Source organism: Carassius auratus, chromosome 12 (genome assembly GCF_003368295.1).
Source record: "Carassius auratus strain Wakin chromosome 12, ASM336829v1, whole genome shotgun sequence".
Lineage (NCBI taxonomy): Eukaryota > Metazoa > Chordata > Actinopteri > Cypriniformes > Cyprinidae > Carassius > Carassius auratus.
This window is the reverse complement of record NC_039254.1, coordinates 15,572,541-15,598,913: the sequence shown is the minus strand read 5'-3', so window position 1 is coordinate 15,598,913 and position 26,373 is coordinate 15,572,541. Positions and strand designations below refer to the sequence as shown.

General features: G+C 38.6%; 1 protein-coding gene across 2 annotated transcripts in view; it reads left to right on the top strand.

Moving 5' to 3' along the window:
• The window catches only part of LOC113111947 (cGMP-dependent protein kinase 1), a 167,055-nt gene that overhangs the window by 94,250 nt on the left and 46,432 nt on the right, over positions 1-26,373 (top strand). For both annotated transcript variants that reach the window (XM_026277220.1, XM_026277219.1), the window contains exons 4-5: positions 18,402-18,507; positions 20,630-20,693. In XM_026277220.1, coding sequence (XP_026133005.1) covers positions 18,402-18,507; positions 20,630-20,693 — 170 coding nt within the window. The remainder of the gene's footprint in view (positions 1-18,401; positions 18,508-20,629; positions 20,694-26,373) is intronic.

Sequence of the window (26,373 nt, the reverse complement as noted above, 5' to 3'; positions counted from 1 at the left end):
GTTTAATGTCAGAGTTATTTCATGTCCGTCATTCTTGCCTTGCCTTGCCTTGCATTCGTGTCTTGTTTGTTTATGTTTTGTTTTGGATCTTCTGGTTTTGACCCTGCCTGGCTTGTTTACCCGATTGGATTACCCTTAATAAAGAATCATACCTGCACTTGGATCTCTTCTCGTTCCTGCATCACCGCACGTGACAATGAGCTGCATAATGATCCTTTCAGTCAGGTTTGTGTCTGAGAGGGAAGAGTAACAAGTAAGAATAACAAAATAAATATATATAATTGTATGTTTGTAGTTTATTTAGAATATATTTAATTATTCCACAACATAATTTAATATTCACTTGCAAGTGCAGTTAAACAGTTTATTAGGAAGAATCAAAGCTAACTTTCAAAGCTGAATTTTTTGCATCATTACTCAAATCACACAATCCTTCAGAAATCCTTTTAACAATCTGATTTTCTAAATCTAAAAATAAACATTTGTTATAATAATAATAATAACAATAATAATAATAATAATAATAATAATAATAATTATTATTATTATTATTAATGTTGAAAAGAGCTGAGAATACTTTTTTCAGATTTTTTTTGTGGGGGGGGGGGTTAATTCAAAGAACAGCATTGTTTGTTACATTTGTTACATTTAAATTTTTTGTTACATTTATATTATTTACATCAAGCTTTTGAATGGCGTAATTGTGTATATGGTTATTGAAACCTCGTAATTTTTCACTTGATTATACATTTAGTCTGAAATTATAGTTTGGAAAAAGTCTAACTAGTAAAATGTTTACACGTTATGTGTAAACTACATCTGAACAATTTATTTAAACTATTTATTGCGATTATGCACACATTTTAGTAAAGCCAAATCAGTTTAGTAAAGCCACTAAGGCAGCCATCTCGCTGTAGTGCTTTTTTGCTGCTTGGGTGAGGAGAAAAAATACAGACGTCCAAAGGGAGGTACTGCAAGCATGCTTTGCACACACTAATATGAAATATGTCTCCTACAAATCTGGAAAGCAGTCATTCTTTGAAGTATCGATACTAATAAATGTAGGAATCTAGACATTTTTCATTTCTGAGAATCACAAAACTTTTGAAGTGCCGATGCACTGTGCAACAGTCCTACTATTACCATTTCAAAGCATGGAAACAGCGAAATGCAGCACTCAGTGTTTTAAAAAACATAAAAAACATTTACCATTTGATGAATTCTCTCATTGGAATAGAAAACCTACCAAATGTAACGTTAGCTGCTTCAGTCTTCAACGTCAAGCGTAAAGCATAAATAACTTGCAATAATAAATAACAAAAAAGTTATTATACACGTAAGTTAACGTTAATCACCTTTTTTCAGGAAACCGAACCGGCATGAGAAACTTTCACTCTTCTGTAACATACATCTCTGCACCTCACGAACACATACTTGACACTAAACCTGACAAAATAACCGCAGTTAGTAATTTCTAAATGTGTTCATCACCTAAATGTTTATCCAGTGTACTTTTATCAAAGGAAAACCAGTCCAATTTACCGTCTCGGTCACTTGAAGAAAAGATGGTGTCGTCGAGTCCAGACAATTCGGCGGGTTTTTTATTTATTTATTTATTAAGTATAAGATTTACTCATGTTTATGATCTCTGCTGAATAAAAGGCTTCATTCTTTTTTTCTGAGGACATCCAAATCTCATATTCTGAGGTAGTCCACATCACATCTTTTTGGGGTGAATTATGTCTTATTCCACTCATCGTGAAGCAAACAGTAAAATAAGAAATACTTGAAGAACAATCCCGCTGAATTGTTCCCCTTCGAGGGAACATTGAACTGCGTCAGGGGGCCAAGAATGAATCCCGATTAATACCCAAGGCCAGCCTTGAGAGGCTGGTCTCCTTAGTAGAGTATTTCTATGCATGGAAAAATCTCAGGAATATTTCTCCTTGGGCTCTGCGCAACATTCAGAAGGGGTACAGACTACAGTTTAGTTCCCGCCCGCTAAAGTTCAACGGGGTTGTCTGGACTGTAGTCAACCCAGAGAAGAGTTGGGTATTGGAACAAGACGTAAACTCTCTGCTTGTAAAGGAGGCTATAGAACGTATTCCTGCTCCAGACAGGGAGTCTGGGTTCTACAGCCGCTACTTCTTAGTTCCCAAGAAAGATGGGGGGTTGCGTCCAATTATAGATCTCAGGCACTTGAATCAGTCTCTGAGGAGATTCAGGTTCAAGATGCTTACTATTCCCATCACCGTGAACCAAATTCAATCCGAGGACTGGTTTGTCATGATAGATCTGAAGGACGCATACTTCCACATTTCCATCCTTCCATCTCACAAGAAGTTCCAGAGGTAGCCTTCGGGGCGAGGCGTACCAATATCGGGTTTCTATCATTTGGCCTAGCTCTCTCCCCTCGCACATTTACAAAATGTATGGATGCAGCTCTAGCACCGATGAGGCTTCAGGGTATCAGGGTTCTCAATTATATCAACGACTAGCTGTTTCTAGCCCAGTCACAAGAGCTGGCAGTTTGGCATCGAGATGTTATCCTTGCCCACATGCAGAGCCTGGGATTGAAACTCAACACGAAAAAGTGCATGTTGGCACCAGCCCAGAGAGCCGGGTTCCTGGGAGTGGTGTGGGATTCGATCACGATGCAGGCACAATTGTCTCCTGCCACGGTGACCAGGCCACGGTGACCAGGATAAAACTAGGTCAGGCCATCACTGTAAAACATTTCCAGAGAGTGTTAGGTCTCATGGCAGCAGCATCCAATATCATTCTATTCGTTCTCCTGCACATGAGGCCATTGCAGTGGTGGTTGAAAACCAAGGGGTTCTCCCTGAGGGGAAACCCATTTCGCATGATCAGGGTTATGCGCAGATGCCTTCGTTCCCTATCTATGTGGAAGAGAGCTTGGTTTCTGTCCCAAGGTCCCGTGCTGGGAGTGTCATGTCGCCGGAAAGCCGGAAAGACCTTTACGAGAGGTCTATGGCAGGACCATCATTATTCCTGGCATATAAACTGCCTGGGAATGTTGGCGGTATTCCGATCTCTTTGGAGATTCCTGCCGGATCTCAAGGGTCATCACTTCCTTGTGAGGATGGACAATATGTCGGTGGTGGCCTATATTAACCATCAAGGGGGTCTGAGGTCTCGCCCTCTATGCAGATTGGTGCATCAGATCCTCTTTTTGTCCCAGGGGAAATTGTTGTCTCTCAGAGCAACATTCATCCCAGGGAATCAAAATCAGGGAGCAGACATCCTGTCGAGGCAGGGGCTGAGGCCCGGGGAATGGACACTCTATCCCGAGGTGGTGTAATCAATATGTCAGAGGTTCGGTCCAGTGGAAGTGGATCTATTCGCGTCTCGAGAGACTACTCACTGTCCACTGTGGTTCTCCCTCACACATCCAGCCCCACTGGGGTTGGATGCCATGGTACAGACGTGGCCGAGGCTGTATGCTTTTCCCCCGATCACTTTGCTCCAAGGAGTTCTAGAGAGGGTTCGTCGCAACGGCATCAGTCTATTATTGGTAGCCCCAGTGTGGCTGGCCCGAGTATGGTTCTTGGACATAATATTACTCCTGGATGGTCCTCCATGGGAGCTTCCCATCAGAAGGGACCTGCTGACACAGACAGAGGGCTCAATACTTTACCCTCGGCCCAAACTATGGAAACTGTGGGACTGGCCCCTGAGAAGGCACAGTAGCGAGAGGCCGGCCTGTCAGCAGTAGTAGCTTTCTTGTTGGCCATTACTTCTTTGAGGAGGGTAGAAGATCTCCAGGCGCTCTCTATATCTAATGGATATCTAAAATATTATTTTATTGACTGATTGCACAGGTTTGAGTAGCAATGATCTTCTTCACACTGCCTGTACATGTGCAATTGTGCTTTTGAAGCCTACTGACCACGCTCACCTGTCCGTGCGGTCATTAAAAATGGGAGGCGCCTTTGTCCTCTCAGAGCCTCCGCACGCACTCGATTTTTATGTCACGTCTTTCTAGCAGTCCATAGCGGACTCGGGGACGCGTAAAGTTTAACAGAGGCTGAAGATGCAGTCTGTAAGGTGCACAGGACCATGACCTGATGCGCAACATTCCAGAAAATGTGCGTTCACAAATGTAGCCTATGTTGATCGAATTTGTCCATTCTGATGCTCAATTTTTTAATTGAATTCGTGACGGGCCGCGGGTTGAGAACCACTTCCCTAGAGGGATCAGGTGATGAGCCTGCAAGTGCTGCCCTTGGAGGAATCAGACCCAGCCCTAGCTTTGATTTGTCCCATCTGGGCATTGAGATGCTACGCAGAAGGGGAATGTCATCTCTATGCAGAGGATGGCCCACTGGATAGTGGATGCCATCACACTGGGTTTCCAGGCACAGGGTGTGCCCTGACTGCTCCGGTTATGAGCTTACTCTACTAGAAGTGTTTCATCCTCCAGGGCGCTGGCTTGTGGTGCCTCGCCGACAGGGTCAGCGACCCCCAACATATTTACTAGAATCTATAGCCTTCATGTGGAGCTGGTATCCTCCTGTGTTCTCACCTCAAATGGGTAGATGCACTGAGAGGCCCCTGCTTTAGGTTTCGGCATGCTAAGTCCACTCCAGAAAGTCCATATCATAAACCCTGTCAAGCTCGGCAGCCAGATGTGGTGGAGCGTCTGGAGCCAGGCCCTCACTCAATTCTTACTGAGTGGGTGGTGCCATAGTAGCAGTAGCTGGTCTACTTGCTGTAAGCCCAGGTATACAATAAAAAGAAGGTGTGCACGAGGCTTCCCCAGGACAATGGAAGGGGCATTATCTGTGGCCCTTTGGTAGGGATCCCAATTCATCAATTATCTGACATGATGCAGAGAGTGTAATTTTTTTTTTGTCAATATATTTAAAAATTTTAATGTATTTATGTGATGCAAAGCTGAATTTTCAGCTACAGTGTCACATGATTTTTCAGAAATCATACTAATATGCTGATTTACTGTTCAAGAAACATTTATTACTATTATTATCAACATTGAAAACAGTATTTTGCTGTCTAATATTTTTGATAAAACCGAGAGACACTACTATACAATATATATATATATATATATATATATATATATATATTTATATATATATATATATATATATATTTATATATATATATATATATATTTATATATATATATATATATATATATATATATATATATATATATATATATATATATATATATATATATATATATATTAGGGCCGGGACTTTAACGCGTTAATTGAGATTAATTAATTACAGAAAAAATAACGCATTAATTAGTTACAGATTTTGCCTGTTTTGTAACAAAATTTGCCGCATTTTTAATAACGTATTTTTGCACCGCCGAACGTTTCTCACTGGATGAGTTTCGGCGGACCGATTATACTGAAGCACCAACTAGCGTTCGCATATCACCGCAGCGCACATCGAGCCTCAAGTATCACCTCAACGCAAAACATATAGCAACTAGCGTGGACTTTACACTTTATGTTGAACTATGTATTATTTTGTTGGTGCAACAGTTTATGTTGAACTCTTTATTGTTTTGGCCAAGGTTATTGAGAGTTGGACTTAGTATGTTATGGCCTCTGAAGCAACAGAGAGATGTTTTCTAATAGTCAGTGTTTCCAATGTTCTGAATGTAATTGACAGTATTGTGTATTACTTAAAAAACACTTTACAGAAGGTTCCAGCACTTATAAGCTTCCTGAATTTCTGAAATGTACTATTTCTAAATTGTTTCTAAATATGCTATTGCTACAATTAATGGCAATCATTGCACTGGTCTGCTAGACTTGGTTGAACAAAAATAAACAATATTTTGTTGCTTAAGCTTATGTATTCAGTCATTATTCAATGGGATACTATAAATCCATGTGAAAAAATATTACTTCGCACTGTTCTCAGGTCAAATATTTATGTGCAATTAAAATGCGATTAATTTCGATTAATTAATTACAAAGCCTCTAATTAATTAGATTATTTTTTTTAATCGAGTCCCGGCCCTAATATATATATATATATATATATATATATATATATATATATATATATATATATAATATATTATCTTAAATGTATTAATATTTCAAAAGTATTCCAAATGAAAACAAACAAATAATTGTGCTTTAATTGCACATACTATAAAAAAAATCTTACAAATTTCAGTCTTTCTACTTTGTTTCTTTGCAACTTTGCAATTTCATGCTTAATTAATTGTGTTACTTGACAACTTCGTTGTAATTCTTTGTGGTATTGACTAGCAATTTCTGAGTGAAAATCATTTTATCTTTTTCATCTTTTTTTTTCAGTGCAATTGTGCTGCAAATAAATGTGTTTCAAGAAATGTCACAGTGCACTTCTTGAAAGGCATCCTCCTTTAGAATTAGCCGTTATTAATATATAAAATGAACAGCACGTATACCAATATTTGAATATTTTTAATCCCCAATTGTTGACGTTGTGTAAAGACTTTTCAAAGAAATGTAAAGAAGTTCTGTATTAAGTGAAGGCACACGTTTTTATCCAGGTTTTATCAAGAGATTGCATCGTGGTAATTTTCTTCACGTGTCAGTTAAATGTGTCTTCCTGTCCTAGTGTGTGGTTCATGGCCAGAAAAGCAACCTCAATTCAAAATCATGCTGCACAATACTAACTATTTCTAGATACAAAAGAGCATTCAAACCTTTCTTCTCTCTCTCAGTATAATGGTCTCGCCATCCTTAGTGTTGCCCATTTTCTAAAGAGAAAGAAGATTCAATTGGTGGTCTTGTGTCACTGCTGCTGACATTAGTGACGGAGTGAGTGATAAAAAAAAGTCCCACGACAGAATTAATATGTGCCGCTTGAGTGAAGGCGTTCTCGTCGATAGTCTTTTTGGGCAGGCAGTGCTTTAATTGCTTGTGTCTTATTTGATATGCTAATGGTCTTTGGTAGTAATTGACCTCAAATGTGACCTGCATTTCATTATTAAAGAAATGGCTACTACAAAAAAAAAATCTCTGCAGATGAACTCTTTGACATCAGGCACTGCACATTACACTGTGTCTTTAGTAAGTGCCATTTAAGTGAAGTTACCAGCGACTCTCTGTTTAAACTGTTTAAAATTCTACATTCTACATTCTTCAAGACAAATAAGAACTTGTTTATGTTTGTTTTATTTTTATTTTTTTTATTAGCATAGGACAGATCAGAGCTGACAAGAAGTGAAATGGCAAAGAGAGAGGGTCACAGAATCAGGAAACATCCTCAAGCCTGGATTTGAACTCGGGATGCCTGCAGCAAAACATCACTATAAGCGCATATAAGAATGAGCAGAGAGAGAGAGAGCGTGCACGCTCACCTTCACTGACTTCAATCAACTTCGAGCACTGTCTTGCTCTCTCTCCCTCGCGCATATTAATCAAAATCAATTGACACGCTGGTGTTGAAAAAAAAAAAACTATCCAGTGATGAAATGTTTTCTGTGTTGTCAAATCTTGTGCGATCTTGTCCTAAACTGCAGAGATAATTACACAACGCGTGCCGTACATGTCTGATTTGCAAACTAATGTTTCATTTGAACTGATTCAATTTAATGAATGGTTGGAACAACTGAACTGTCTAACACTGAACTCACGAGACGTCTGAATTGGTGTATAAAAAACATCTGTAACACTTTACAATAATGTTCTTTTTATTAAACTATTTAACAACATTATTTAACATTTACTATTACTAAACGTCTCGGTTACGTATGGTAATCCTCGTTCCCTGAAAGAAGGGAATGGAGACGCCACGTCGGTGACCGACGAATATGGGATATCGCTTCGATAGACCAATCTACTTCGAGTGTAAACTAAACGAGCCAATGCACAGCGGCATGCAATTATTGCATCCAGCTGCCGCTGATCACTGCATGAGTATAAGAAGGCAGCAGGTGCAATGCATTCTAGTTTTTTGCTGAGGAGCCGAGGGACCCGGCAGCTCAGCGACGGTACAGCAACCATGGCGACGGGACGTGGTGTCTCCGTTCCCTCCTTCAGGGAACGAGGGTTACCATACGTAGCCGAGAGGTTCCCTTTCAGTATCTCACCCTCGACGCCACGTTAGTGACCGATGAATATGGGATCCCTATCAAAGCGCCATGGGTACTGCCCCTTCCAGTGCCCTGTCCGAGCCGCCTGCGCCCCTATTAGGTGTAGGCCGGGGCTCAAAACAAGTAGCTCCTCTCACCATTGTCAAAGCACTACCTCGCTGGGTGAGATTAGATAACACTGGGAAAACTTACCTGGTCCGCTTGGAACCGGGATGCTGCGGAAGGAGGTCTCAGAGGCAAATACACATATAGCATCCGTTTAGGAGCATACGGAGAAATTTGCGGTGATTAAAAACCCTCTTGGGAAGGCAGAAGTCTGCCGGAGAAACACGGGCTCTAAGGCTATACCGTGGACTATACACATACGAGTACCGCTTAGGTCTCAATATGGAACCCACCTTTCCATGGTTCTCACGGAAACAGCATGAAGGCCTGGCACCGGACGTTCCGCCGCGTCCAGCTGCTTAGGGTGATGGAGGATCTCAACAGGGTCTACAGTACGGACACTCTGGAGTAGTTTAACCAAGCTGACTCTAACCGGGGCCTCTCAGTGCCACTACCCGTTTGAGCTGAGAACACAGGAGGATACCGGCTCTACACGAAAGCTATAGAACCTAGCGAATGTGTTAGGGGTCGCCCAGCCAGCAGCTCTACAAATATCTGTCAGCGAGGCGCCACGAGCCAGCACCCAGCAGGATGCAACACTTCTAGTTGAGTGAGCTTACAACCTGAACAGGCAGGGCACATCCTGACCCTGATAAGCCAGGGTTATGGCATCCACAATCCAGTGGGCCATCCTATGTTTAGAGACGACACTCCCCTTCTGCCGGCCTCCATAACAGATAAAGAGCTGGTCTGAGGTCCTGAAGCTTTGTGCAGGGTCTACGTAGCACCTTAATGCTCGGACGGGACAAATCAAAGCCAGGGCTGGGTCTGCCTCCTCCAGGGGCAGCGCTTGCAGGTTCACCACTTGGTCTTTAAAGGGTGTAGTGGGAACCTTGGGCACGTAGCCAAGCTGGGGCCTCAGGATTACCTGGGAGTCAGCTGGCCTGAACTCTAAGCACAAATTGTCGAGGCCAGTGCAAGCAGGAGCAGAGTTTTCAATGAAAGAAACTTTAGCTCAGCTGAATGCAAAGGCTTAATTGGGCCTTGCTCTAGTGATTTAAGCACTAGAGACAGGTTCCAAGAGGGTGTACGGGGGGCCGTGATGGATTTAACCTCCTGGCCCCTCTAAGGAACCTGACGATGAGGTCATGCTTACCCAAAGACTTCCCATTCACAGGGTCATGGTACGCAGCAATAGCAGCAACCTGGACTTTGAGGGTGGAGAGAGACAGCCTTCGCTCCAGCCCTTGCTGCAGAAAAGACAGCACGACCACAATCGGGCATCTTCGGGGATCTTCTCGGCGAGAAGAACACCACTCGACGAACAGGTTCCACTTCAAGGCGTAAGCGTGTCTCATAGATGGTGTTCTTGCCGAAGTGATGGTGTTTGCTACCTCTTGGGGTTGGTCACCTAGAACCTCCGCGTCCCATCCAGGGACCAGACATGGAGTTTCCAAAGGTCTGGACGTGGGTGACAAATGGTGCCCCATCTCTGATTCAGTAGATCCTTCATCAGAGGAATTGGCCAAGGAGGGGCTGTCGCAAGGAGCTCTAGTTCGGGGAACCAGGTCCGCATGGCCCAATATGGATCCTCGTCCTCCTGGACTTTGCACAGTGTCTGTGTGAGAAGGCTCACTGGGGGAAATGCATACTTGCGTAGGTCCCGTGGCAGGCTGTGTGCCAGTACATCCGTGCCAAGAGTTCCCTCGGGCAGGGAGTAGAACAACTGGCAGTGAGAGGTCTCTGGATCAGCAAACAGATCTACCTGAGCAGCTTTGCACCCACCGGCCGGTTTCTGGCAGTAAAAGGTGCCGTCTACGACTTGGTAAGCTCGTCACACACTTCTGGAAAGAAGTGGTTCTTGTCTGTCGGCCACCAGAACGAGCCCCAGATCGCGGCCGCGGCAACGGGACTCCGCCCCCCTGAAGGTAGCGGAGCCTGGTTCGCAGCTCCGAGATGGTCATATTCCCGCAGTGAGAACAAGACTCATCCACGAAAGCCACCTCAGCTTGCTCGACGCCCAGACACGTTTGGCTGCGATCGTGACCATCACCCGTTGCCAGGTAATGACCGCACCCAGAAACGCACGGGTGAAACGACATCCTTATAGGGACGATCCATCGTCTTTACAAAGACGCACCCGTGAAGCTCTTTTAGAGAAACTTGCTCTTTAGGAAATGCTCTTTTAATGCTGAGGCGCACAGGGTAATTGGCCACTTGCAACACGACAGGGGTAGTGCAGCCTGAAGTGTGCAATCCACTCGACAAATGAACGTCCATCACTGAAGCGCCGTCTCACCAACACACAAAGCTTCCGAGAGTGTGCTGAACTCATAGTTCACAGCAGACACAGTTGAGCAGAGCAATACTAATGCTCGGCTCCGAAGCGAAAAGCTGAAATGCATTGCACCTGCTGCCTTCTAATACTCACGCAGTGATCAGCGGCAGCTGGATGCAATAATTGCATGCCAATGTGCATTACCATATTCGTCGGTCACCGACGTGGCATCGAGAGTGACCGACTGAAAGGGAACTGTACTTTAGGCTAAAGCCTTCAATGTTGAAATCAAAAGTTGTACAGTATTTGTTAACATAGCTGTTCATTGTTTGGTAATGTTTCTTCGCAGTACATTAACTTTGTTTTAATAAACTAATATAAACAAAGATTAATAAATATAGTAACAAAAGTATTGTTCATTGTAAGTTCATGTTAGTTAATATGTTAACAATTCAAACCATATCCTAAAGTTACAAAAAAATAATTTAATCTAATTTAAATAATACTCTGATGTTTAAATAATTTAAAATGAGAATGTAAGTGTGCTCACCCCATTTTTGTTTGTAAGAAAAAAATAGATTAGATTTCATATCGCAATACATATCGCAGAATTTTTTTTTATTTTTTCCCAATATCTTGCAGCCCTAGTATCCATTCACTGCGGATATGATCTATTGGTGAGAAATTAATGTAATGTTGAATTTCTTCTGATCTGCTCTGATAAATTAATATATATCTTGCCTATATCTAGCAAAAACAATTGTCACAAGTTTGTAAATTTACAAAAAAAAAAAAAAAAAAAAAAAAAAAAAACCTGAAACACTGTAAGTAGTTAAGAACAAGAGCTAATGAAGCAGATTTTTTTTCCTGAACTCTTCCCCCAATGTGTGGCTTGACACAAAACTGTTTCTGAGCAATACAGGCAGTTCTTTTGACCTCAGTGCTCGATTTTGGTTCGTGTGCCTTTCCAAATCATGCTCATTCAATTGAATTTGCCACAGGTTAACTTCATTGGACGTTTAGTAACATCTATATGCAATATAAATGCTCCTGAGCTAGATTTCAACTGATCCAGATAAGGGTATGAATACCAATGCAATCGAATCATTTTATTTAATTTTTTTATTTTTAATAAATTTGCAATGCTGTTAAAAAAACAGTTTTTTTGCTTATGGTGTATAGAGTGCAGATTGATGTGTGAAAAAAAGTAATTTAAAGCAGTTTAACAAAGGGCAGCAACATAACAAAATGTGAAAAAAAATTAAAAGGGTATAAATACTTTCTGATGGCACTGTACCAGTGGTGGACGAAGTACACAATTCAAGTACAGATACATATAATGAAATATTACTCTAGTAAAAGTACTTCTTTTTCAATTTTACTCAAGTGAAAGTAAAAAAGTATTCTATTTTTATGTATTTAAGTTAAAAAGTACCGAAAGATAGATTTAGCAATTTTATATAGGCTACTTAATTTAATTTCATATTAGCACATATTTTTTTATAATCAAACTGCTCAAAATATATATTTTTGTTCTTGATATGGACTGCGTTAACTAGAGTGATGTTTATCATGAAGCTTACACTGCGATGTACCTGCGAGAAAACAATCTGATTTTCACTAGTAAGAAAAAAAGTGTTTTAAAGTTTTTTGTTTTGCAGAATATCACAGTTATATATGACATGAGAATAAGGCTTGAAGTTAGGAAGAAGGAAAATATAATTATATTTTCATAATGATTTGTTTTCTTCTCAAACTTTGTCTGTGGTGTAAAAACACCCCTGGCCAAATGGCTCCAGAGGGCATCGTTTCCCACTTTGATAATTAATGCAGTTATAACCATGTTCTGAACATCACATCCTTATTTTTTCCCCTAGATGTAATCTATCTAGGTGGTTGAAGAAAAATATTTAGACTTTATTTTTTTTTTTTATTACCTCAATTTTGCACTAGCAAGCTTATTATCTAGACAGTTGGCATCAGCTAACAATATTTACTTATTTCCAGTATGGTTATGAATAAACATTCATATCTGTCTACTCATCTAGTAAATCCAAACAGTATAAAAATGTATACTGTTGATAAACAATATAAAAACAGACGTCACATAGGTCGTGCGTAGCATTTTAATAAAACTGTTAATATTACGGCAGCGGGGAATTTGAACATGCATTAGTTATACTTATTGATGTGTCTGCATCGTTGATGTGCATGTGCATATATATATATATATATATATATATATATGTATATGTATATATATATATATATATATATATATATATATATATATATAGTGTAAGTGTTCATTAAACCATTTTTTTTTTTACATCTCTGAAGTAAACTTTCATAAATAAATAAATAATTAAAAGTTAAGGATCAATGTTTGTAAGACAACATTTGACTAGAGTTAGCTATTTTATCAGGTTGTTAAATGTAGAATTTGCAAGAAAAATGAAGTAGCTAAAATTACATTAATTTAAATGAATTAGCAAATGAGAGATTGTGCGTGTGAATTATCTGCATCTGTGCAGTGTCTCTCCAGTGAAGTGAGTTCAATTACTTAGACACAGTGTTGTAAATATCTTGTTCCTTAGAAATATAATGTAGTTTTTCAGTAGTGTTTTTTTTTTTTTGTGTGTGTGTGTGTATGTGTGGACAGCAATGACAAGTTTCTGTTTGTGATTGACTGTGATTCAACAGTTTTACTACATGATTTCTAGCCAATCAGAATCAACTTTTCAAGTTGTATATTTTATAAAAATGTTTAACTCTCAGTAACCTTTTTTTTTTTTTTTGCAGTTATGCCATATAAAAAACATTTGGGTTTCCCAAAGAACCTTTTTACAGTAGCATATTATAGTCTTAAAAATAAAGGTTCTTTATTGACACCAATGGATCCACAGAGAACCAAACCTTTTCATTCCACAAAAGTTTCTTTATAGTGGAAAAGGGTTCTTAAGATAAAAAAATAAATAAAAATTGGTTCTTTTAAAATCTGTTCACTGAAAGGTTCTTTGGGGAATCAAACTGGTTCTTCTATGGCATTGCTGTGAAAACCCTCTTTTGGAACCTTTGTGTAGTGTAGTTTTGGCTGTGAATAAAATTTTTTTTCGAAAAACGTTGAGAATTTCGAAATACTGAATTTTTGGTATCATGACAACTTTACAGGAAACTGGAGCTTTTATTGCTCGTCATTTTATCTGGCTAGGACACAATGTTGCAAGGGTCCAGTATCTTATAACGGAATATTATTGATGTCCTTTCATAAATCATTCAGAGAACTGGTCCATGCATCGCTGAAGATTTCTGAAAATTAATTTAACATTACATTGACTAATTGTATTTTGCATTGAGGAAAAATGTTAGAGAGGCCTGTCTGTGCTTCTAATGATATATTTATATAGAGTAATTGCACACCTGTATAAAAGCACACTGGCAGAACAAACCCTCTCATGAAAGAGCATCAAAGAGCATTTGATCCGTTCTCTTCATTCTTAGCATCTGAGTTAGATTTATGACTGCATAATCAACATCCCACTAATCAACGTCAAATCAAGGGATCAAAAAGAAGCTTGTGTTATATAATCAGATTGTAAAGGTTCCACTGGAATAGATTTCCCCCTGTGAATGGAGGGTTTGCCGGATCCAAATGACAGGAACAACAACGTGGCTTGTGATCAAACCACTCAGAGAGACAGACAGCTTTAAGACGTTTAATTTTCTGTCTTACATTTTGCTCCCCAGTGAAGGCGGAGACAGAGGGAGCACTCAGCCAGGATTTAATAAGGTGCTGGGAAATGGTTTTGATTTGGATTCATGGATAATTAGAAGCCCAAAGCTGTGCGGCACATTCAGATTAAACAAGACATTCCAGTCCAAGAGCAGCCAAGCGGCAATGTTCTGTTTATTTTGTATCAAAATGAGCCTGTCCACTATTGTTTGATGAAGTATTTTATATTCTAATCTTGATTCTCGAATCTAAAAAAGCAGCTGCCCTAAAAGCAGCATCTTAATTGGGATCGTACATCAGGCCACTTGTCTTAATTGCGGTTGCCAATAATATTTGCATACACTGCTGTCAGTTATTATAATGTACTATACAGCAGCCCTAAGTCATCTGGAGAACAGCTTGTTCTCAAACTTTGTCATTTTCATGTCTTAAAACGTGTTAACAACAATTATGATCTCATTGTTTTTCGTTTGTTTTTTTGCCTTTTGATGGTGTGTGATATATATCTCAGTATGTATATATCAGCCCTGAAATTATATTCATAATATAGAACAATTTTGCCAAGTAGTTATGAAATTAAAACAAGTATAGTTAAGGACACAGTAAATAAATACATGGCCACACACACACACACACACACACAAAGACACACATATATGAGATATTTCTGCTTTTATGAAGATTAAATTTTTTTTTATACTTTTTTTCAACCCAATTTCATGGCAATTCGTACATATTTTACGAGGTGGCTAATCCTACAAATTTGTATGGTTTTTGCTAAATCATATATATATATTTTACATTTTCCCTGATTCATATGGTCTAGACAATTTGTACAAAATGTGTGTCTGTGTGTATACATATTATATATATATATATATATATATATATATATATATATATATATATATATATATATATAGTAAGGCCCAAATACAAGGAGTTGCAATAATCTAAATGCGATGTGATGAAAGCATGAATGACCTTCTCCCAATCTTGAAATCTACTGTATATATATATATATATATATATATATATATATATATATAGTGTACTGCATATTCGTGTTTATTAAAATGTTATATTGTGCATATTAATGAAAAGTTAATTTAGTTATAACTGCACTATAATTAAATATAAATAAATACATACATACATACATACATACATACATACGTATATATATATATATATATATATATATATATATATATATATATATATATATATATATATATATATATTTCTATATATATATATATATATATTTATATTTATATTTAATTATAGTGCAGTTATAACTAAATTAACTTTTCATTAATATGCACAATATAACATTTTAATAAACACTAATATGCAGTACACTTGTAAAATGTACATGTGAATTAGTGTGTCTGTGTTTTCTCTGAAATTATTATTATATATTTTTTTTTTATTACAACATGCAAAATCATCTCAATATTAATGCCTTTTATATCGTCAACAACATCTCTACAAATATAGTTTATCATAATAAATCACCCAACCCTAATGGTTATTTAAAATCTGTAAATAATTATGTGAGTTTTAAAGGTTGCAACAAAAGCAAGACTCTTTCAGGCTTGTAGAATAGTTTTTGCATATTGTAAGAATGCCCACTCTGGAAGTCTTGACTGATCAAGACTAACTGTATAATAATCCATTGTAATTGGTCAGTACCTAATGGCTTTAAAACCATTAAAACAATGCTCTCATTAAGAAGCACATTGACCATTTCTACGTGAGAAGGTTTACTAACATGACCGTAACTGTTGTTCTGCAAATGACCAGAGAATGTGAATTTTGTTTTGAAAATGGTCTTTGAGAACTGTTTCTTGTACAAGCTTCATTTGTGCTCACTGCATGAGTGTGCAAATGATGCATGCTCATAAATGCATTCTTGTTAAATAAGGCCTTATTGTGTGGGAAACACTTGAACTGCTATTTCATGTGATTGCATGGGTTTTCATCCGTAGATGTGCTATCATTACGGTCTTTCAAGCACTAAAGCCGTTTAGTATATTGTTCTTCAAATATCTTGCTGGTCTTTAGAGAATAGCCTATTTAAAATAGCATACCAATATTCTTTTCTTAACTTTTCGGTAACATTTTAGAATAAGGAACACTTATTCACTATTAACTATGACTTTTCCCTCAGTGAATTCCTAAATTGCTGCTTATTAATAGTTAGTAAGGTAGTTGTTAATTTTAGGCAGTGGGTAGGATAAGGGATGTAGAATAAGGTCTTGTAGAATAAGGCATTAGTATGTACTTAATTAGTACTAATAAATGGCTATTATTCTAGTAATATGCATGCTAATAAGCAACTAGTTAAGAGACCCTACAATAAAGTGTTATCTTCATTACTGCTTTGAAGATTTTGTGATCAACACTTGCATAATTAATCATTCAAAAATCAGAACACCGGAATCTGTAGAGGAAAGTCTTGCTTTATAATGCTTATAATAATGCTTATAATGTGGCCCCATGAGTCAGCTACAATCAATATAGATGTTTTGAATGAAGTTTATGCTAATATATTGCAGATATTGCCAGATATTGAGGGCTAAACGGGCCTTTTCATCTAAAAATAATTTGGCAATTGCCCCCTCCTGAAGGCACGTCGTAGAGGGCAAGTAATATATTGTTAATGTCATTGAGTGACAACCATTTTATGCTTCTGTCACCATGGACAAATGCACCTTTTATCTTAAGCTCTGACAGCATTACCTGACTGCAAAATCAATTAGGCTGAAACTAAGTGAGTTACAGTGACTCTAAAAGATGATAGAGGTTTTGGGTTTTGTTGAGGTAGGCTAGACATTTCTCTGCAAATCATTCTTTAGATGGACTGAGGTTTTCCATGTACTGTTTTCAGACTGAAGGGAATTTTCTTCTATTTCTGCACTAGATATCAATTTCTTTATTCACCCAAATGTAAAAAATAATTATGAAAATTTACAATTAAGGTTAGAAATTAATATTAATTAAAAATTAATTTAAATTAATAGTTAGAAGTGATACTATGACTCTCATATGCATATTACTAAATTAAAGAGTTAGTTCACTAAGAATGAAAATTCGTCCATCTTCTACTCACCCTTGAAGCATTCTAAGTGTATGTGACTTTCCTCTTTCAGTATTATCCAATCAAAGTTACATTAAAAATTGTCCTTGCTCTTTCACGCCTTTAAATGGATAAGTGGGTGTTTGTAGTCAACAGTTCAGAAGACGTGAAATAAAGTGCGTGCATCTGTTTAAAAAACGTCCTTCATATAGCTCCGGGGGGTGAATAAAGAACCCCTGTAGCAAATCCATGCATTTTTGTAAGATAAATATCCAGATTTCAAACGTAATAAGCACTTTTTCTCTCACTTCTGCTGACTGTTGGGAATCGGAAGACATGCAGACGGAAGATGGAAGATGTACTGTATCAGTGTGTTTCATGTGCGCGCATCTCTGGGAAATGTCGGAGCAAAGGAAACAAAGTTCCTCAGACGTTTTTCTTTACAAATCCTTGTTTTCTGCTTCTAATCCATTCTAATTCTGTTTTGTTTTGTTCTCTCTCCATGCCCGTCACTAACAACGCAGTGCTGATGAACTACAACATACTCCTGTACATCTTCCAGTTCCCCACAGTGAGCAGAAGTGATAAAAAAAGTGTTTATTACATTTGAAATCTGGATATTTATCTTATAAAAACGCATTAATTCGCTATGGGGGGCCTTTATTCACCCTTTAAATTCACCAAGGGTTAAAATCAACCATTCCAGACGAGGGAGAACAGAACAGGCTAGAACTCAAATAGTGCAGATAACAAGGGGACGACAGCTGAGGAGGGTAACTAATAATGAGCAACACTTGGAACTAATAGAACTAAATGGGGACAGGAACAGGAAGGACCAAATATGGACAAACAGGAACTAAACGGGAACATACATGTGACACACATACTGTATATATTACGTAAAGGGAAAACCATTTTTGGATGTGATTAATCGCGATAAATCATTAGACAGCACTAATATATACTTGTAAAGTTATATATAGTTGTAATTGAAAATTAATAGACAAGATAAAGATAATAGATAAAGATAATAACAACAGTTTTGGCTAGATACATGTGCATGTGGGTATTATTTGCTTATTTATTCTTATATTTTGTTTCCCAGCCCTCACAAATGTGAAGTTATGGGCCATCGACCGCCAGTGTTTCCAGACCATCATGATGAGGACCGGACTCATCAAGCATGCAGAGTACATGGAGTTTCTGAAGAGGTGGGCTGCTTCTTCATTCACTTCTATTTATTCTTCCTAACCCCTGATGGAGGAGGTCTGTCCCTCACCAGTATGCAATCAAATAAATAGATTTCCATTGTGAATGAATAACACTGAAGTGAATGGTTACACAATCACAGATAACTCACTGTCCTTTGCCCTGTGTGACGTTAATCTCCCGGGTGATGGGTTTTGTTTGTAATATTTTGGAATGTGAAATGGCATATTACTCCCAAATGTGTCTAATCAACTGTCGTTATATTTCATCAGTTTCTTTTCTGAAGAAAGTAAAGTGTGTGTTTGTTAGACGTAGGCAGAGGGCAAATAATGATTAGAGTGCTGTTGCTTAAGATTCACACTGCTTGTTTGAGTCTAATTCATCTCACTTCCACTCACTTATTCAGAAAATATAGATTTTTAGCCATGAGCTGTTTATGAATAGCTTTGCTTTATTAGAACATTCTTATTTTTATCATTGAAAATCAATTAGTCTACAGTCCACCATAAAAATGCATTCACCCTTAAGTTCTTTCCCCAATAATGTCTACTGCCATATGTAATAATGGAGTTTCCTGCTTATTAATAGTTAGTACTGTAGTTTTTTACTTTTCGGATTAAGGGACGATCTAAAATGGTTGTGCAGAATAAGGCACTAATATGTGTTTTGTAAGTACAAATAAACAGGCAATGTGCTAGTAATATGCATGCTAACAAGCCACTAGTTAATAGTGAGTATTGGTCCCTAAACTAAAGTGTTAGTGAATTATCTTAATTTGAGTTATTTAAATTTGAGTTTAAATAATTTTAAGTAAGCCTTGAAGCCCACTTCAAAGTATGCCGAGGACCCTTAGATGAAAACTTTTGTTATCAGGTTTTGTGGGTCTTGTGGGCATTGGGCTGGACAGGGTGAAATTGCTGTAGGCATTATTGTAGTTGTTGCCAGTTTTATCTTTTGATAGGCGGAATTAAATAAAATAAACCGCATACTTTGATGCATCATTTATATACAGTACAAACAATGAAGGATGAGTTGTGAGAAACCTCTAACCCAAAGTAATACCAATAGTAATAGCATTAGTGCACACCTAATAAACTGTGGTCTGAAAACAGAAATAAAACAATGTCGTGGTTTCATACGTAATGGATTTTTGAATCATTGAAGGAAGAGGTCAGGGTTTGTTTGATTTTTATTTTATTTTTTTTTAAACAATCATTCAATCATGGATTCTAAAGAAATGTCATTTTGCAATAAAATTACATTTCCCCAGAGGCCCCAAACCAGCTTTACTGGAGTCCGTATGGCTGATGATGTCAAGGAACAGAAAGAACTTGGTTTTTGGAGGAAACGTATGATTCCTGTGAGCTAGATGGGGCAGCGAGAGAAGAAGTGTTCAGAATCAATATGTTGATGCCCCTCACGGACAATGTGACTGTAAAAATAGATGTAATTTGTACTGTATCCTCTGAGGAGTTTCAGATGTTATATGAAAAAGACCATATTCACTTATCAGCAAACTGTATGGCACTTTAAAAAATGCAAATGCATTTTTACACATAGAACAACGTTTATTTTCTAACACTATAGTCAGTTTCATCTGATTGGTTCATTGAAATCATCTGAGAATAAACATTTCAAGTGTCAGAGGCAGAGCAAATAAGAAAGATATAAAAAAAAAAAAGTATGTAGAGTCAGTTTTGATGTAATGTTGTCTTTAATGTCCCCCAGCTAATTGAAATCTGGAAATCTGTGTATGTTTAATTCAGAGATTTCATTCTACTGAGAGTCAGCTGAGACATTTTTTATCCAGTAAAATTCTTTCTGGTTGACTGGTTTTCTTAGCTATTTAAAATGATTGGCAGCTCTTTTTTTTTATTTTTTTATTATGAAAACCACGAATAGTCCACACACACCTCAGCCTGAGACATTATTTCTGAGAATGCAAAAGTGTGCTCGTCAGCTTCTTGCATACATTTACACTGTTCATTTACCAGCTTTCACGGATTTCATAGAGTTGGTTTCTGATGTTACTAAATTATTTTCATAATAATGATGGATTCCTCCTTCTCAACCTGTTCTTTGAAACTCACAAAACCTCAAACTTTCTCTTTATTTTGTTCACAGTGTTCCGACATTCCAAGGCCTTCCAGAAGAAATACTCAGCAAGCTAGCTGATGTGATGGAGGAGGTAAGCCACTGAACTGTGCTGTATAAAACATGGTGTATTTTCTCAGAAGAGCCAGTCAACTCACAGTACTTTGTGATTCTTCACAACAAGAAGTTTAGGCTCCATTCTCTATTAAACATATTTTACTGGGTTGTTATTCATTAAATATCAAAGGTTTTAATCCAAAAGGGTATTTATTTTAAAGGATTCACCGGGAGCATTTTTTATTTATTTATATTTCGCTGACATGTTATTGAATATTGTTATTTCCGTGAAAATAGGATTGTGCTACATCGGAGAGGATGGTCACTGGTGAGCTGTTTCCAATGATTTAATTTCAATGTGAACAGCAACTTTGATGGATATCTCTTGAGGATTATTGAATATTTTGTAATTAAACATGAAAACACAAAACAAACATTGATAAGAGACCTATACAGCAGCACATGTCATTAGTAAAGATTTTTGGAGCTCATGGTTGGTTTCTATTGAACATTTCATATATTTTGACTAAAAATCTATATCTCTATGGAGATATTGAGTGGCATTTCAGTTTCCAGAAACTGATATTGGAAACCAGTGTTATTTTAGTATCACTGACATAGTATAACAGTTAAAGGTGCTGTAGGGAACATTTTGTAAAAAAAATATATTTTTTACATATTTATTAAACCTGTCATTATGTCCTGACAGTAGAATATGAGACAGATAATCTGTGAAAAAAATCAAGCTCCTCTGGCTCCTCCCAGTGGTCCGATTGCCATTTGCAGAAACTCCATTGCTCCCGGTAAAAAACAACCAATCAGAGCTGCGGTCCGTAACTTTGTTTGTGTTCAAAATGTAGAAAAATGTATATAATAAGCGAGTACACCATGAATCCATTTTCCAAACCGTGTTTTAAGCTTGCCTGAATCACTAGGGTACACCTATAATAAGTGTTTATATTCGGACTATTTTAGATTGCTTTGGGGGGTACCGCGGCGGAGTAACCCAGTACCTTTGTGATTCTTTATAGACATAAACAGAGAGAAGTAGTTCCGGCTACAATGTTCTTCCGCAAGACGCAAGCAGTTCTGTTTATTAACCACTAGAGCATCAAAAGTTCCCTACCGCAGCTTTAATTATAATTAAAGTATATTAAATGAAATAAAAATGAAAATGTATCTCTCTCTCTCTCTCTCTCTCTCTCTCTCTCTCTCTCTCTATATATATATATATATATATACATTTTTAGCTTTTGGTATTTTTTTTTATCTTTATTTAAAAAAAAAGTTAAAGACATTAATTATTAATTATTGAAAAGTATTTCCTTTTTTTTTTTTTTTTATTAGTGTTTGCTTTATTCAAAGTAATGAAAATGCTTTTTTTTATGATTAAGTCTTATGTTAAGTTACCGATTATATTCCTGGTGGAAACTACTGGCCTCAGAGTCCATTTTTTTTTGTAGTTTTAGGAGGCCTAGATGTAGGTTTTAGGGTATGTACATGCAGTTCATTTTCACTCCATTTCAAATAGGCCATGAACAATTATATCCATTGCCCTAGGCAATAAACAACATCATCAGATATGTTGTCATGAGGGTTCACCTTATGAAATATAAGAGCATAACTGCCTTCACCTTGAAGGCATTTGTTCTGCAAAAATTTTGATATTTGCTTGGGAAAATTTTTTTTTTTTTTTTTTTTTTTTTTTTTTTTTGTCGTTACCTATATGAGCTCAATTTGTCATGTTGACAAAGCACACATTGAGCTTATTGAGTCAGAGAGAGTTTGCTCAAAGGATATTCCCACACAGAATAACATTTATTTTGTTAAGGAAACAAAGGACACCAAATTGCTGATGACAGGCTGTTCTCAAGTATAGACAATAAGTAATAAGTAAAAAATAGAAAAAATTAGCTTCTTTTATATTATTGTTCATTTTCATAATTTGGGGAAATTAATGAATGGAACAGACTAGCCTCGTGACATCCTTTGTTAATTAAGATTGCATCAATGAATTAAAATTGCTTTGTCTTTAATCTTATATGCCTGAAGGCCATTCATAAATTCATAGGCTTGTGTTTACAACACAGCTGGTGTCCTAGCATAATAAACATCAAGTCACAGCCTAGTTTTCAGTGTTTCCCAGCACATTAGCAAAAATTATTACACTGCTTTGCAAAGAAATCACTCTTTTTTATTTTTCCGTCAGTGATTTATTCAATATGAAATATTTTTATACTTTTGCATTTCACTCATATATATCTCACTGACCAGTTTATAAAGTACATCTCTTCACTGCCATGTTAATGCCAAAAACTTAACGTCCAATCACAGCCCAGCGCATTTAGACACGTACTGTAGGCATGGTCAAGATGATGTGAATGAGGAAGAAAGATGATTTAAGATTTTTGAATGTGGCATGGTTGTGGTTGATGCCAGAAATCCTGGTTTGTGTATTTCAGAGCCTGTCCTCCAACAAAAAACGACCATATAGGTCGTTTGTGCAAGCATTTATTATGACCTATTTTTAAGTTTTAAAGTTTTACACTAGCGGTGTTAAAATAATGACAGTTTCACGTTGCATCTGTCGTCATGAATTGACGTATAACGTCATTACCAATCAAAACGCACGTTTATTTAAATGCAATGTGTGGCCGTTTTACACCGATCTCACAGTATTTCCTACATATTTTACTACTGTAGGTGGCTTATTCGTTCGAATGACCATACCTAACCCCACCCCTAAACCTAACCCTCACAGAAATCATGCAAAATTATGATTTATTGATCACATACATTTTCGCTCACGTCTGTTCCCTGGGATCGAACACATGATAGCATGATTACATATCAAGGTATAACGCAATGATCTAATAAATAAGCTACACGAAACACAAACCAGAGGGCAAATAAATGTGACGGTTGGTGAAAGGACAGTCTGGAAACAATAGCGAGTACAAGTATTTAATGAGAGGATGAGATTATGGTACAAAGACACACAAAGACGATGATACAGCAACACTCCAGAGGGATGGTTTAGGCAGTGAGAAGTCCAGACGGTAGTGGAGAGAAGGTGAGGAATCCGGGTGTTGACGGCGTGAGGCAGCAGGAGAGAGTGGCACAGGAACTGCGGGGAACAGAGCCGAAGGTAAGTGTCCGTGGCTGAGTGATCGTGCGGAGAGTGGATGAGGTTCTGGGGAAACACAGACATCCAACTCAAACTACACAGAAGCCAGACGGGGGTAAACATAACGACATGAAACAACGATCTCACAAACACAGGACGTGAGACAAGCCATTATATAGTGGATGGGTAATGAGTGGCAGCTGTTGCTGATACAATTAACAGAGACACCCACAACTAATCAGTGCAGACGCGGAACACACAGAATTCACCACAAAGTGTAAACAACCTGAGATCATGGTTTACCAACCGTGACAGTACGCCCCCCTCTAAGAACTCCTCCTGGAGTTCCCAGAAGGGCCTACCTGCTGATTGAATTCATCAATTAGGGAGTGATCCAATATGTCCCTAGCAGGTACCCAACTCCTCTCCTCCGGACCGTAACCTTTCCAGTCCACCAGATACTGGAATCCTCGTCCCCTCCGTCTCGAGTCCAGAATGCGATTAACCGAATAAGTCGGTTCCCCATCTACGAGACGCGGCGGCAGGGGAACCGGAGTAGGCGGATTAATACGTGCATAAAACACGGGTTTAATTTTGGACACATGAATGGCGGGGTGTATCCTCTTGTACGCAGGAGGTAGTTTGAGGCGGACTGTCACCGGACTAATGATCTTGGTGATAGTGAACGGGTCAAACAATTTGGGAGCTAGTTTATTAGAAACGGATTGCAATGGAATGTTACTGGTAGAAAGCCACACTTTTTGACCCACGACGTAGACGGGAGGCTTTGACCGGTGGCGATCGGCCTTGGCCTTAGTGCACTCCCTCACCCGGAGCAGAGTCTCACAGGCTGGGAGCGGAGGGGACTGCGACTTCAGATTCCAGACTGGGAAACGCTGGTGGCTGGTACCCTACACTACACTGAAACGGAGAGAAGCCCGTAGCTGACACTGGCAACGAATTGTGGGCGTACTCCACCATAGAGACTTGTTGACTCCAGGAAGAAGGATTCTTGGAGACCAAACATCTCAACGTCCTCTCTAAATCTTGGTTGGCTCGCTCAGATTGTCCGTTGCTTTGGGGATGATAACCCGATGACAAGCTAACTGACTCTCCTAATAATTTGCAAAACTCTTTCCAAAATTTGGATATAAACTGAGATCCCCTGTCTGAAACCACGTCTACCGGGAGGCCATGAAGCCAAAAGACGTGATCTAAAACAGTAACCGTTGTCTCCTTGGCTGTAGGTAATTTGGGCAAGGGAATGAAATGTGCCGCCTTCGAGAACCAGTCCACTACAGTCAAAACGACTGTCATGCCATTAGAGGGCGGGAGGGCGGTGACAAAATCTAGAGCGATATGTGACCAGGGTCTCGAAAGGACAGACAGCGGTTGAAGGAGCCCATCAGGAGGTCGGTTAGATGACTTACCACTGGCGCAAACTGAACAAGCCAAAACAAAAACGCGGACATCGCGAGCCATACGTGGCCACCAGAATCGTTGTCTAACCAACCCATTAGTTCTACTTATCCCTGGATGACAAGCCATGTTGGAACAATGACCCCACTGGACAACTTCGGACCTTAACTCTTCGGGCACAAATAAGTGGTTCGGTGGGCAACCGGATGGAGGCATTACCCCTTCTAAGGCCGTCTTGACCTTCGACTCGACCTCCCATACGAGTGCTGACTACTAATCTCTCAGGCAAAATACACTCGGGAGTAGCGGGACGGGCGGAGGGATCAAAAAGACGTGACAAACAATCGGGTTTAACATTTTTGGAACCCGGGCGGTATGATAGGGTAAATTCAAAACGGCTGAAAAAAAGTGCCCACCGAGCCTGCCTGGAATTGAGTCTTTTGGCAGTTCTAATGTACTCTAAATTCTTATGATCGGTCCAAACAATAAAGGGAACCCCTGAACCCTCTAACCAGTGGCACCACTTCTCCAATGCTAATTTGACCGCCAACAACTGTCTATTGCCAATGTCATAATTACGTTTGGCAGGAGATAATCGATGAGAGAAAAACGCGCAAGGGTGGACCTTATCGTCTGAAGCAGCACGTTGGGACAACACTTCTCCTACCTCCACCTCTGATGCGTCGACCTCCCCCACGAACTGCCGTGTGGGATCAGGGGTGACAAGGATGGGAGCCAAAACAAAGCGGTTCTTGAGGTTAGAGAACGCAGCCTCAGCTGCGTCAGACCACCTGAACGGAGTACTGGGGGAGGTCAAGGCTGTCTTAGGTGAGGCTAGTTGGCTGTAATTACGAATAAAACGCAGATAGAAATTGGCGAACCCCAGAAACCACTGTAGGGCCTTACGGGAATCTGGAGATGGCCAATCTATCACAGCCTTTACCTTGTCAGGGTCCATTCGTATTCCCTCAGATGATACTATATACCCTAGGAAGGGGACCGACTGTGCATGGAATACGCACTTCTCCGCCTTGACAAAAAGCCCATTCTCTAATAACCTCTGTAGTACCCGTCTGACGTGTTGAACATGTTCCTGGAGAGATGAAGAAAAAATCAGTATGTCATCCAGGTAAACATATATAAACTGATCTACTATATCTCTCAACCCGTC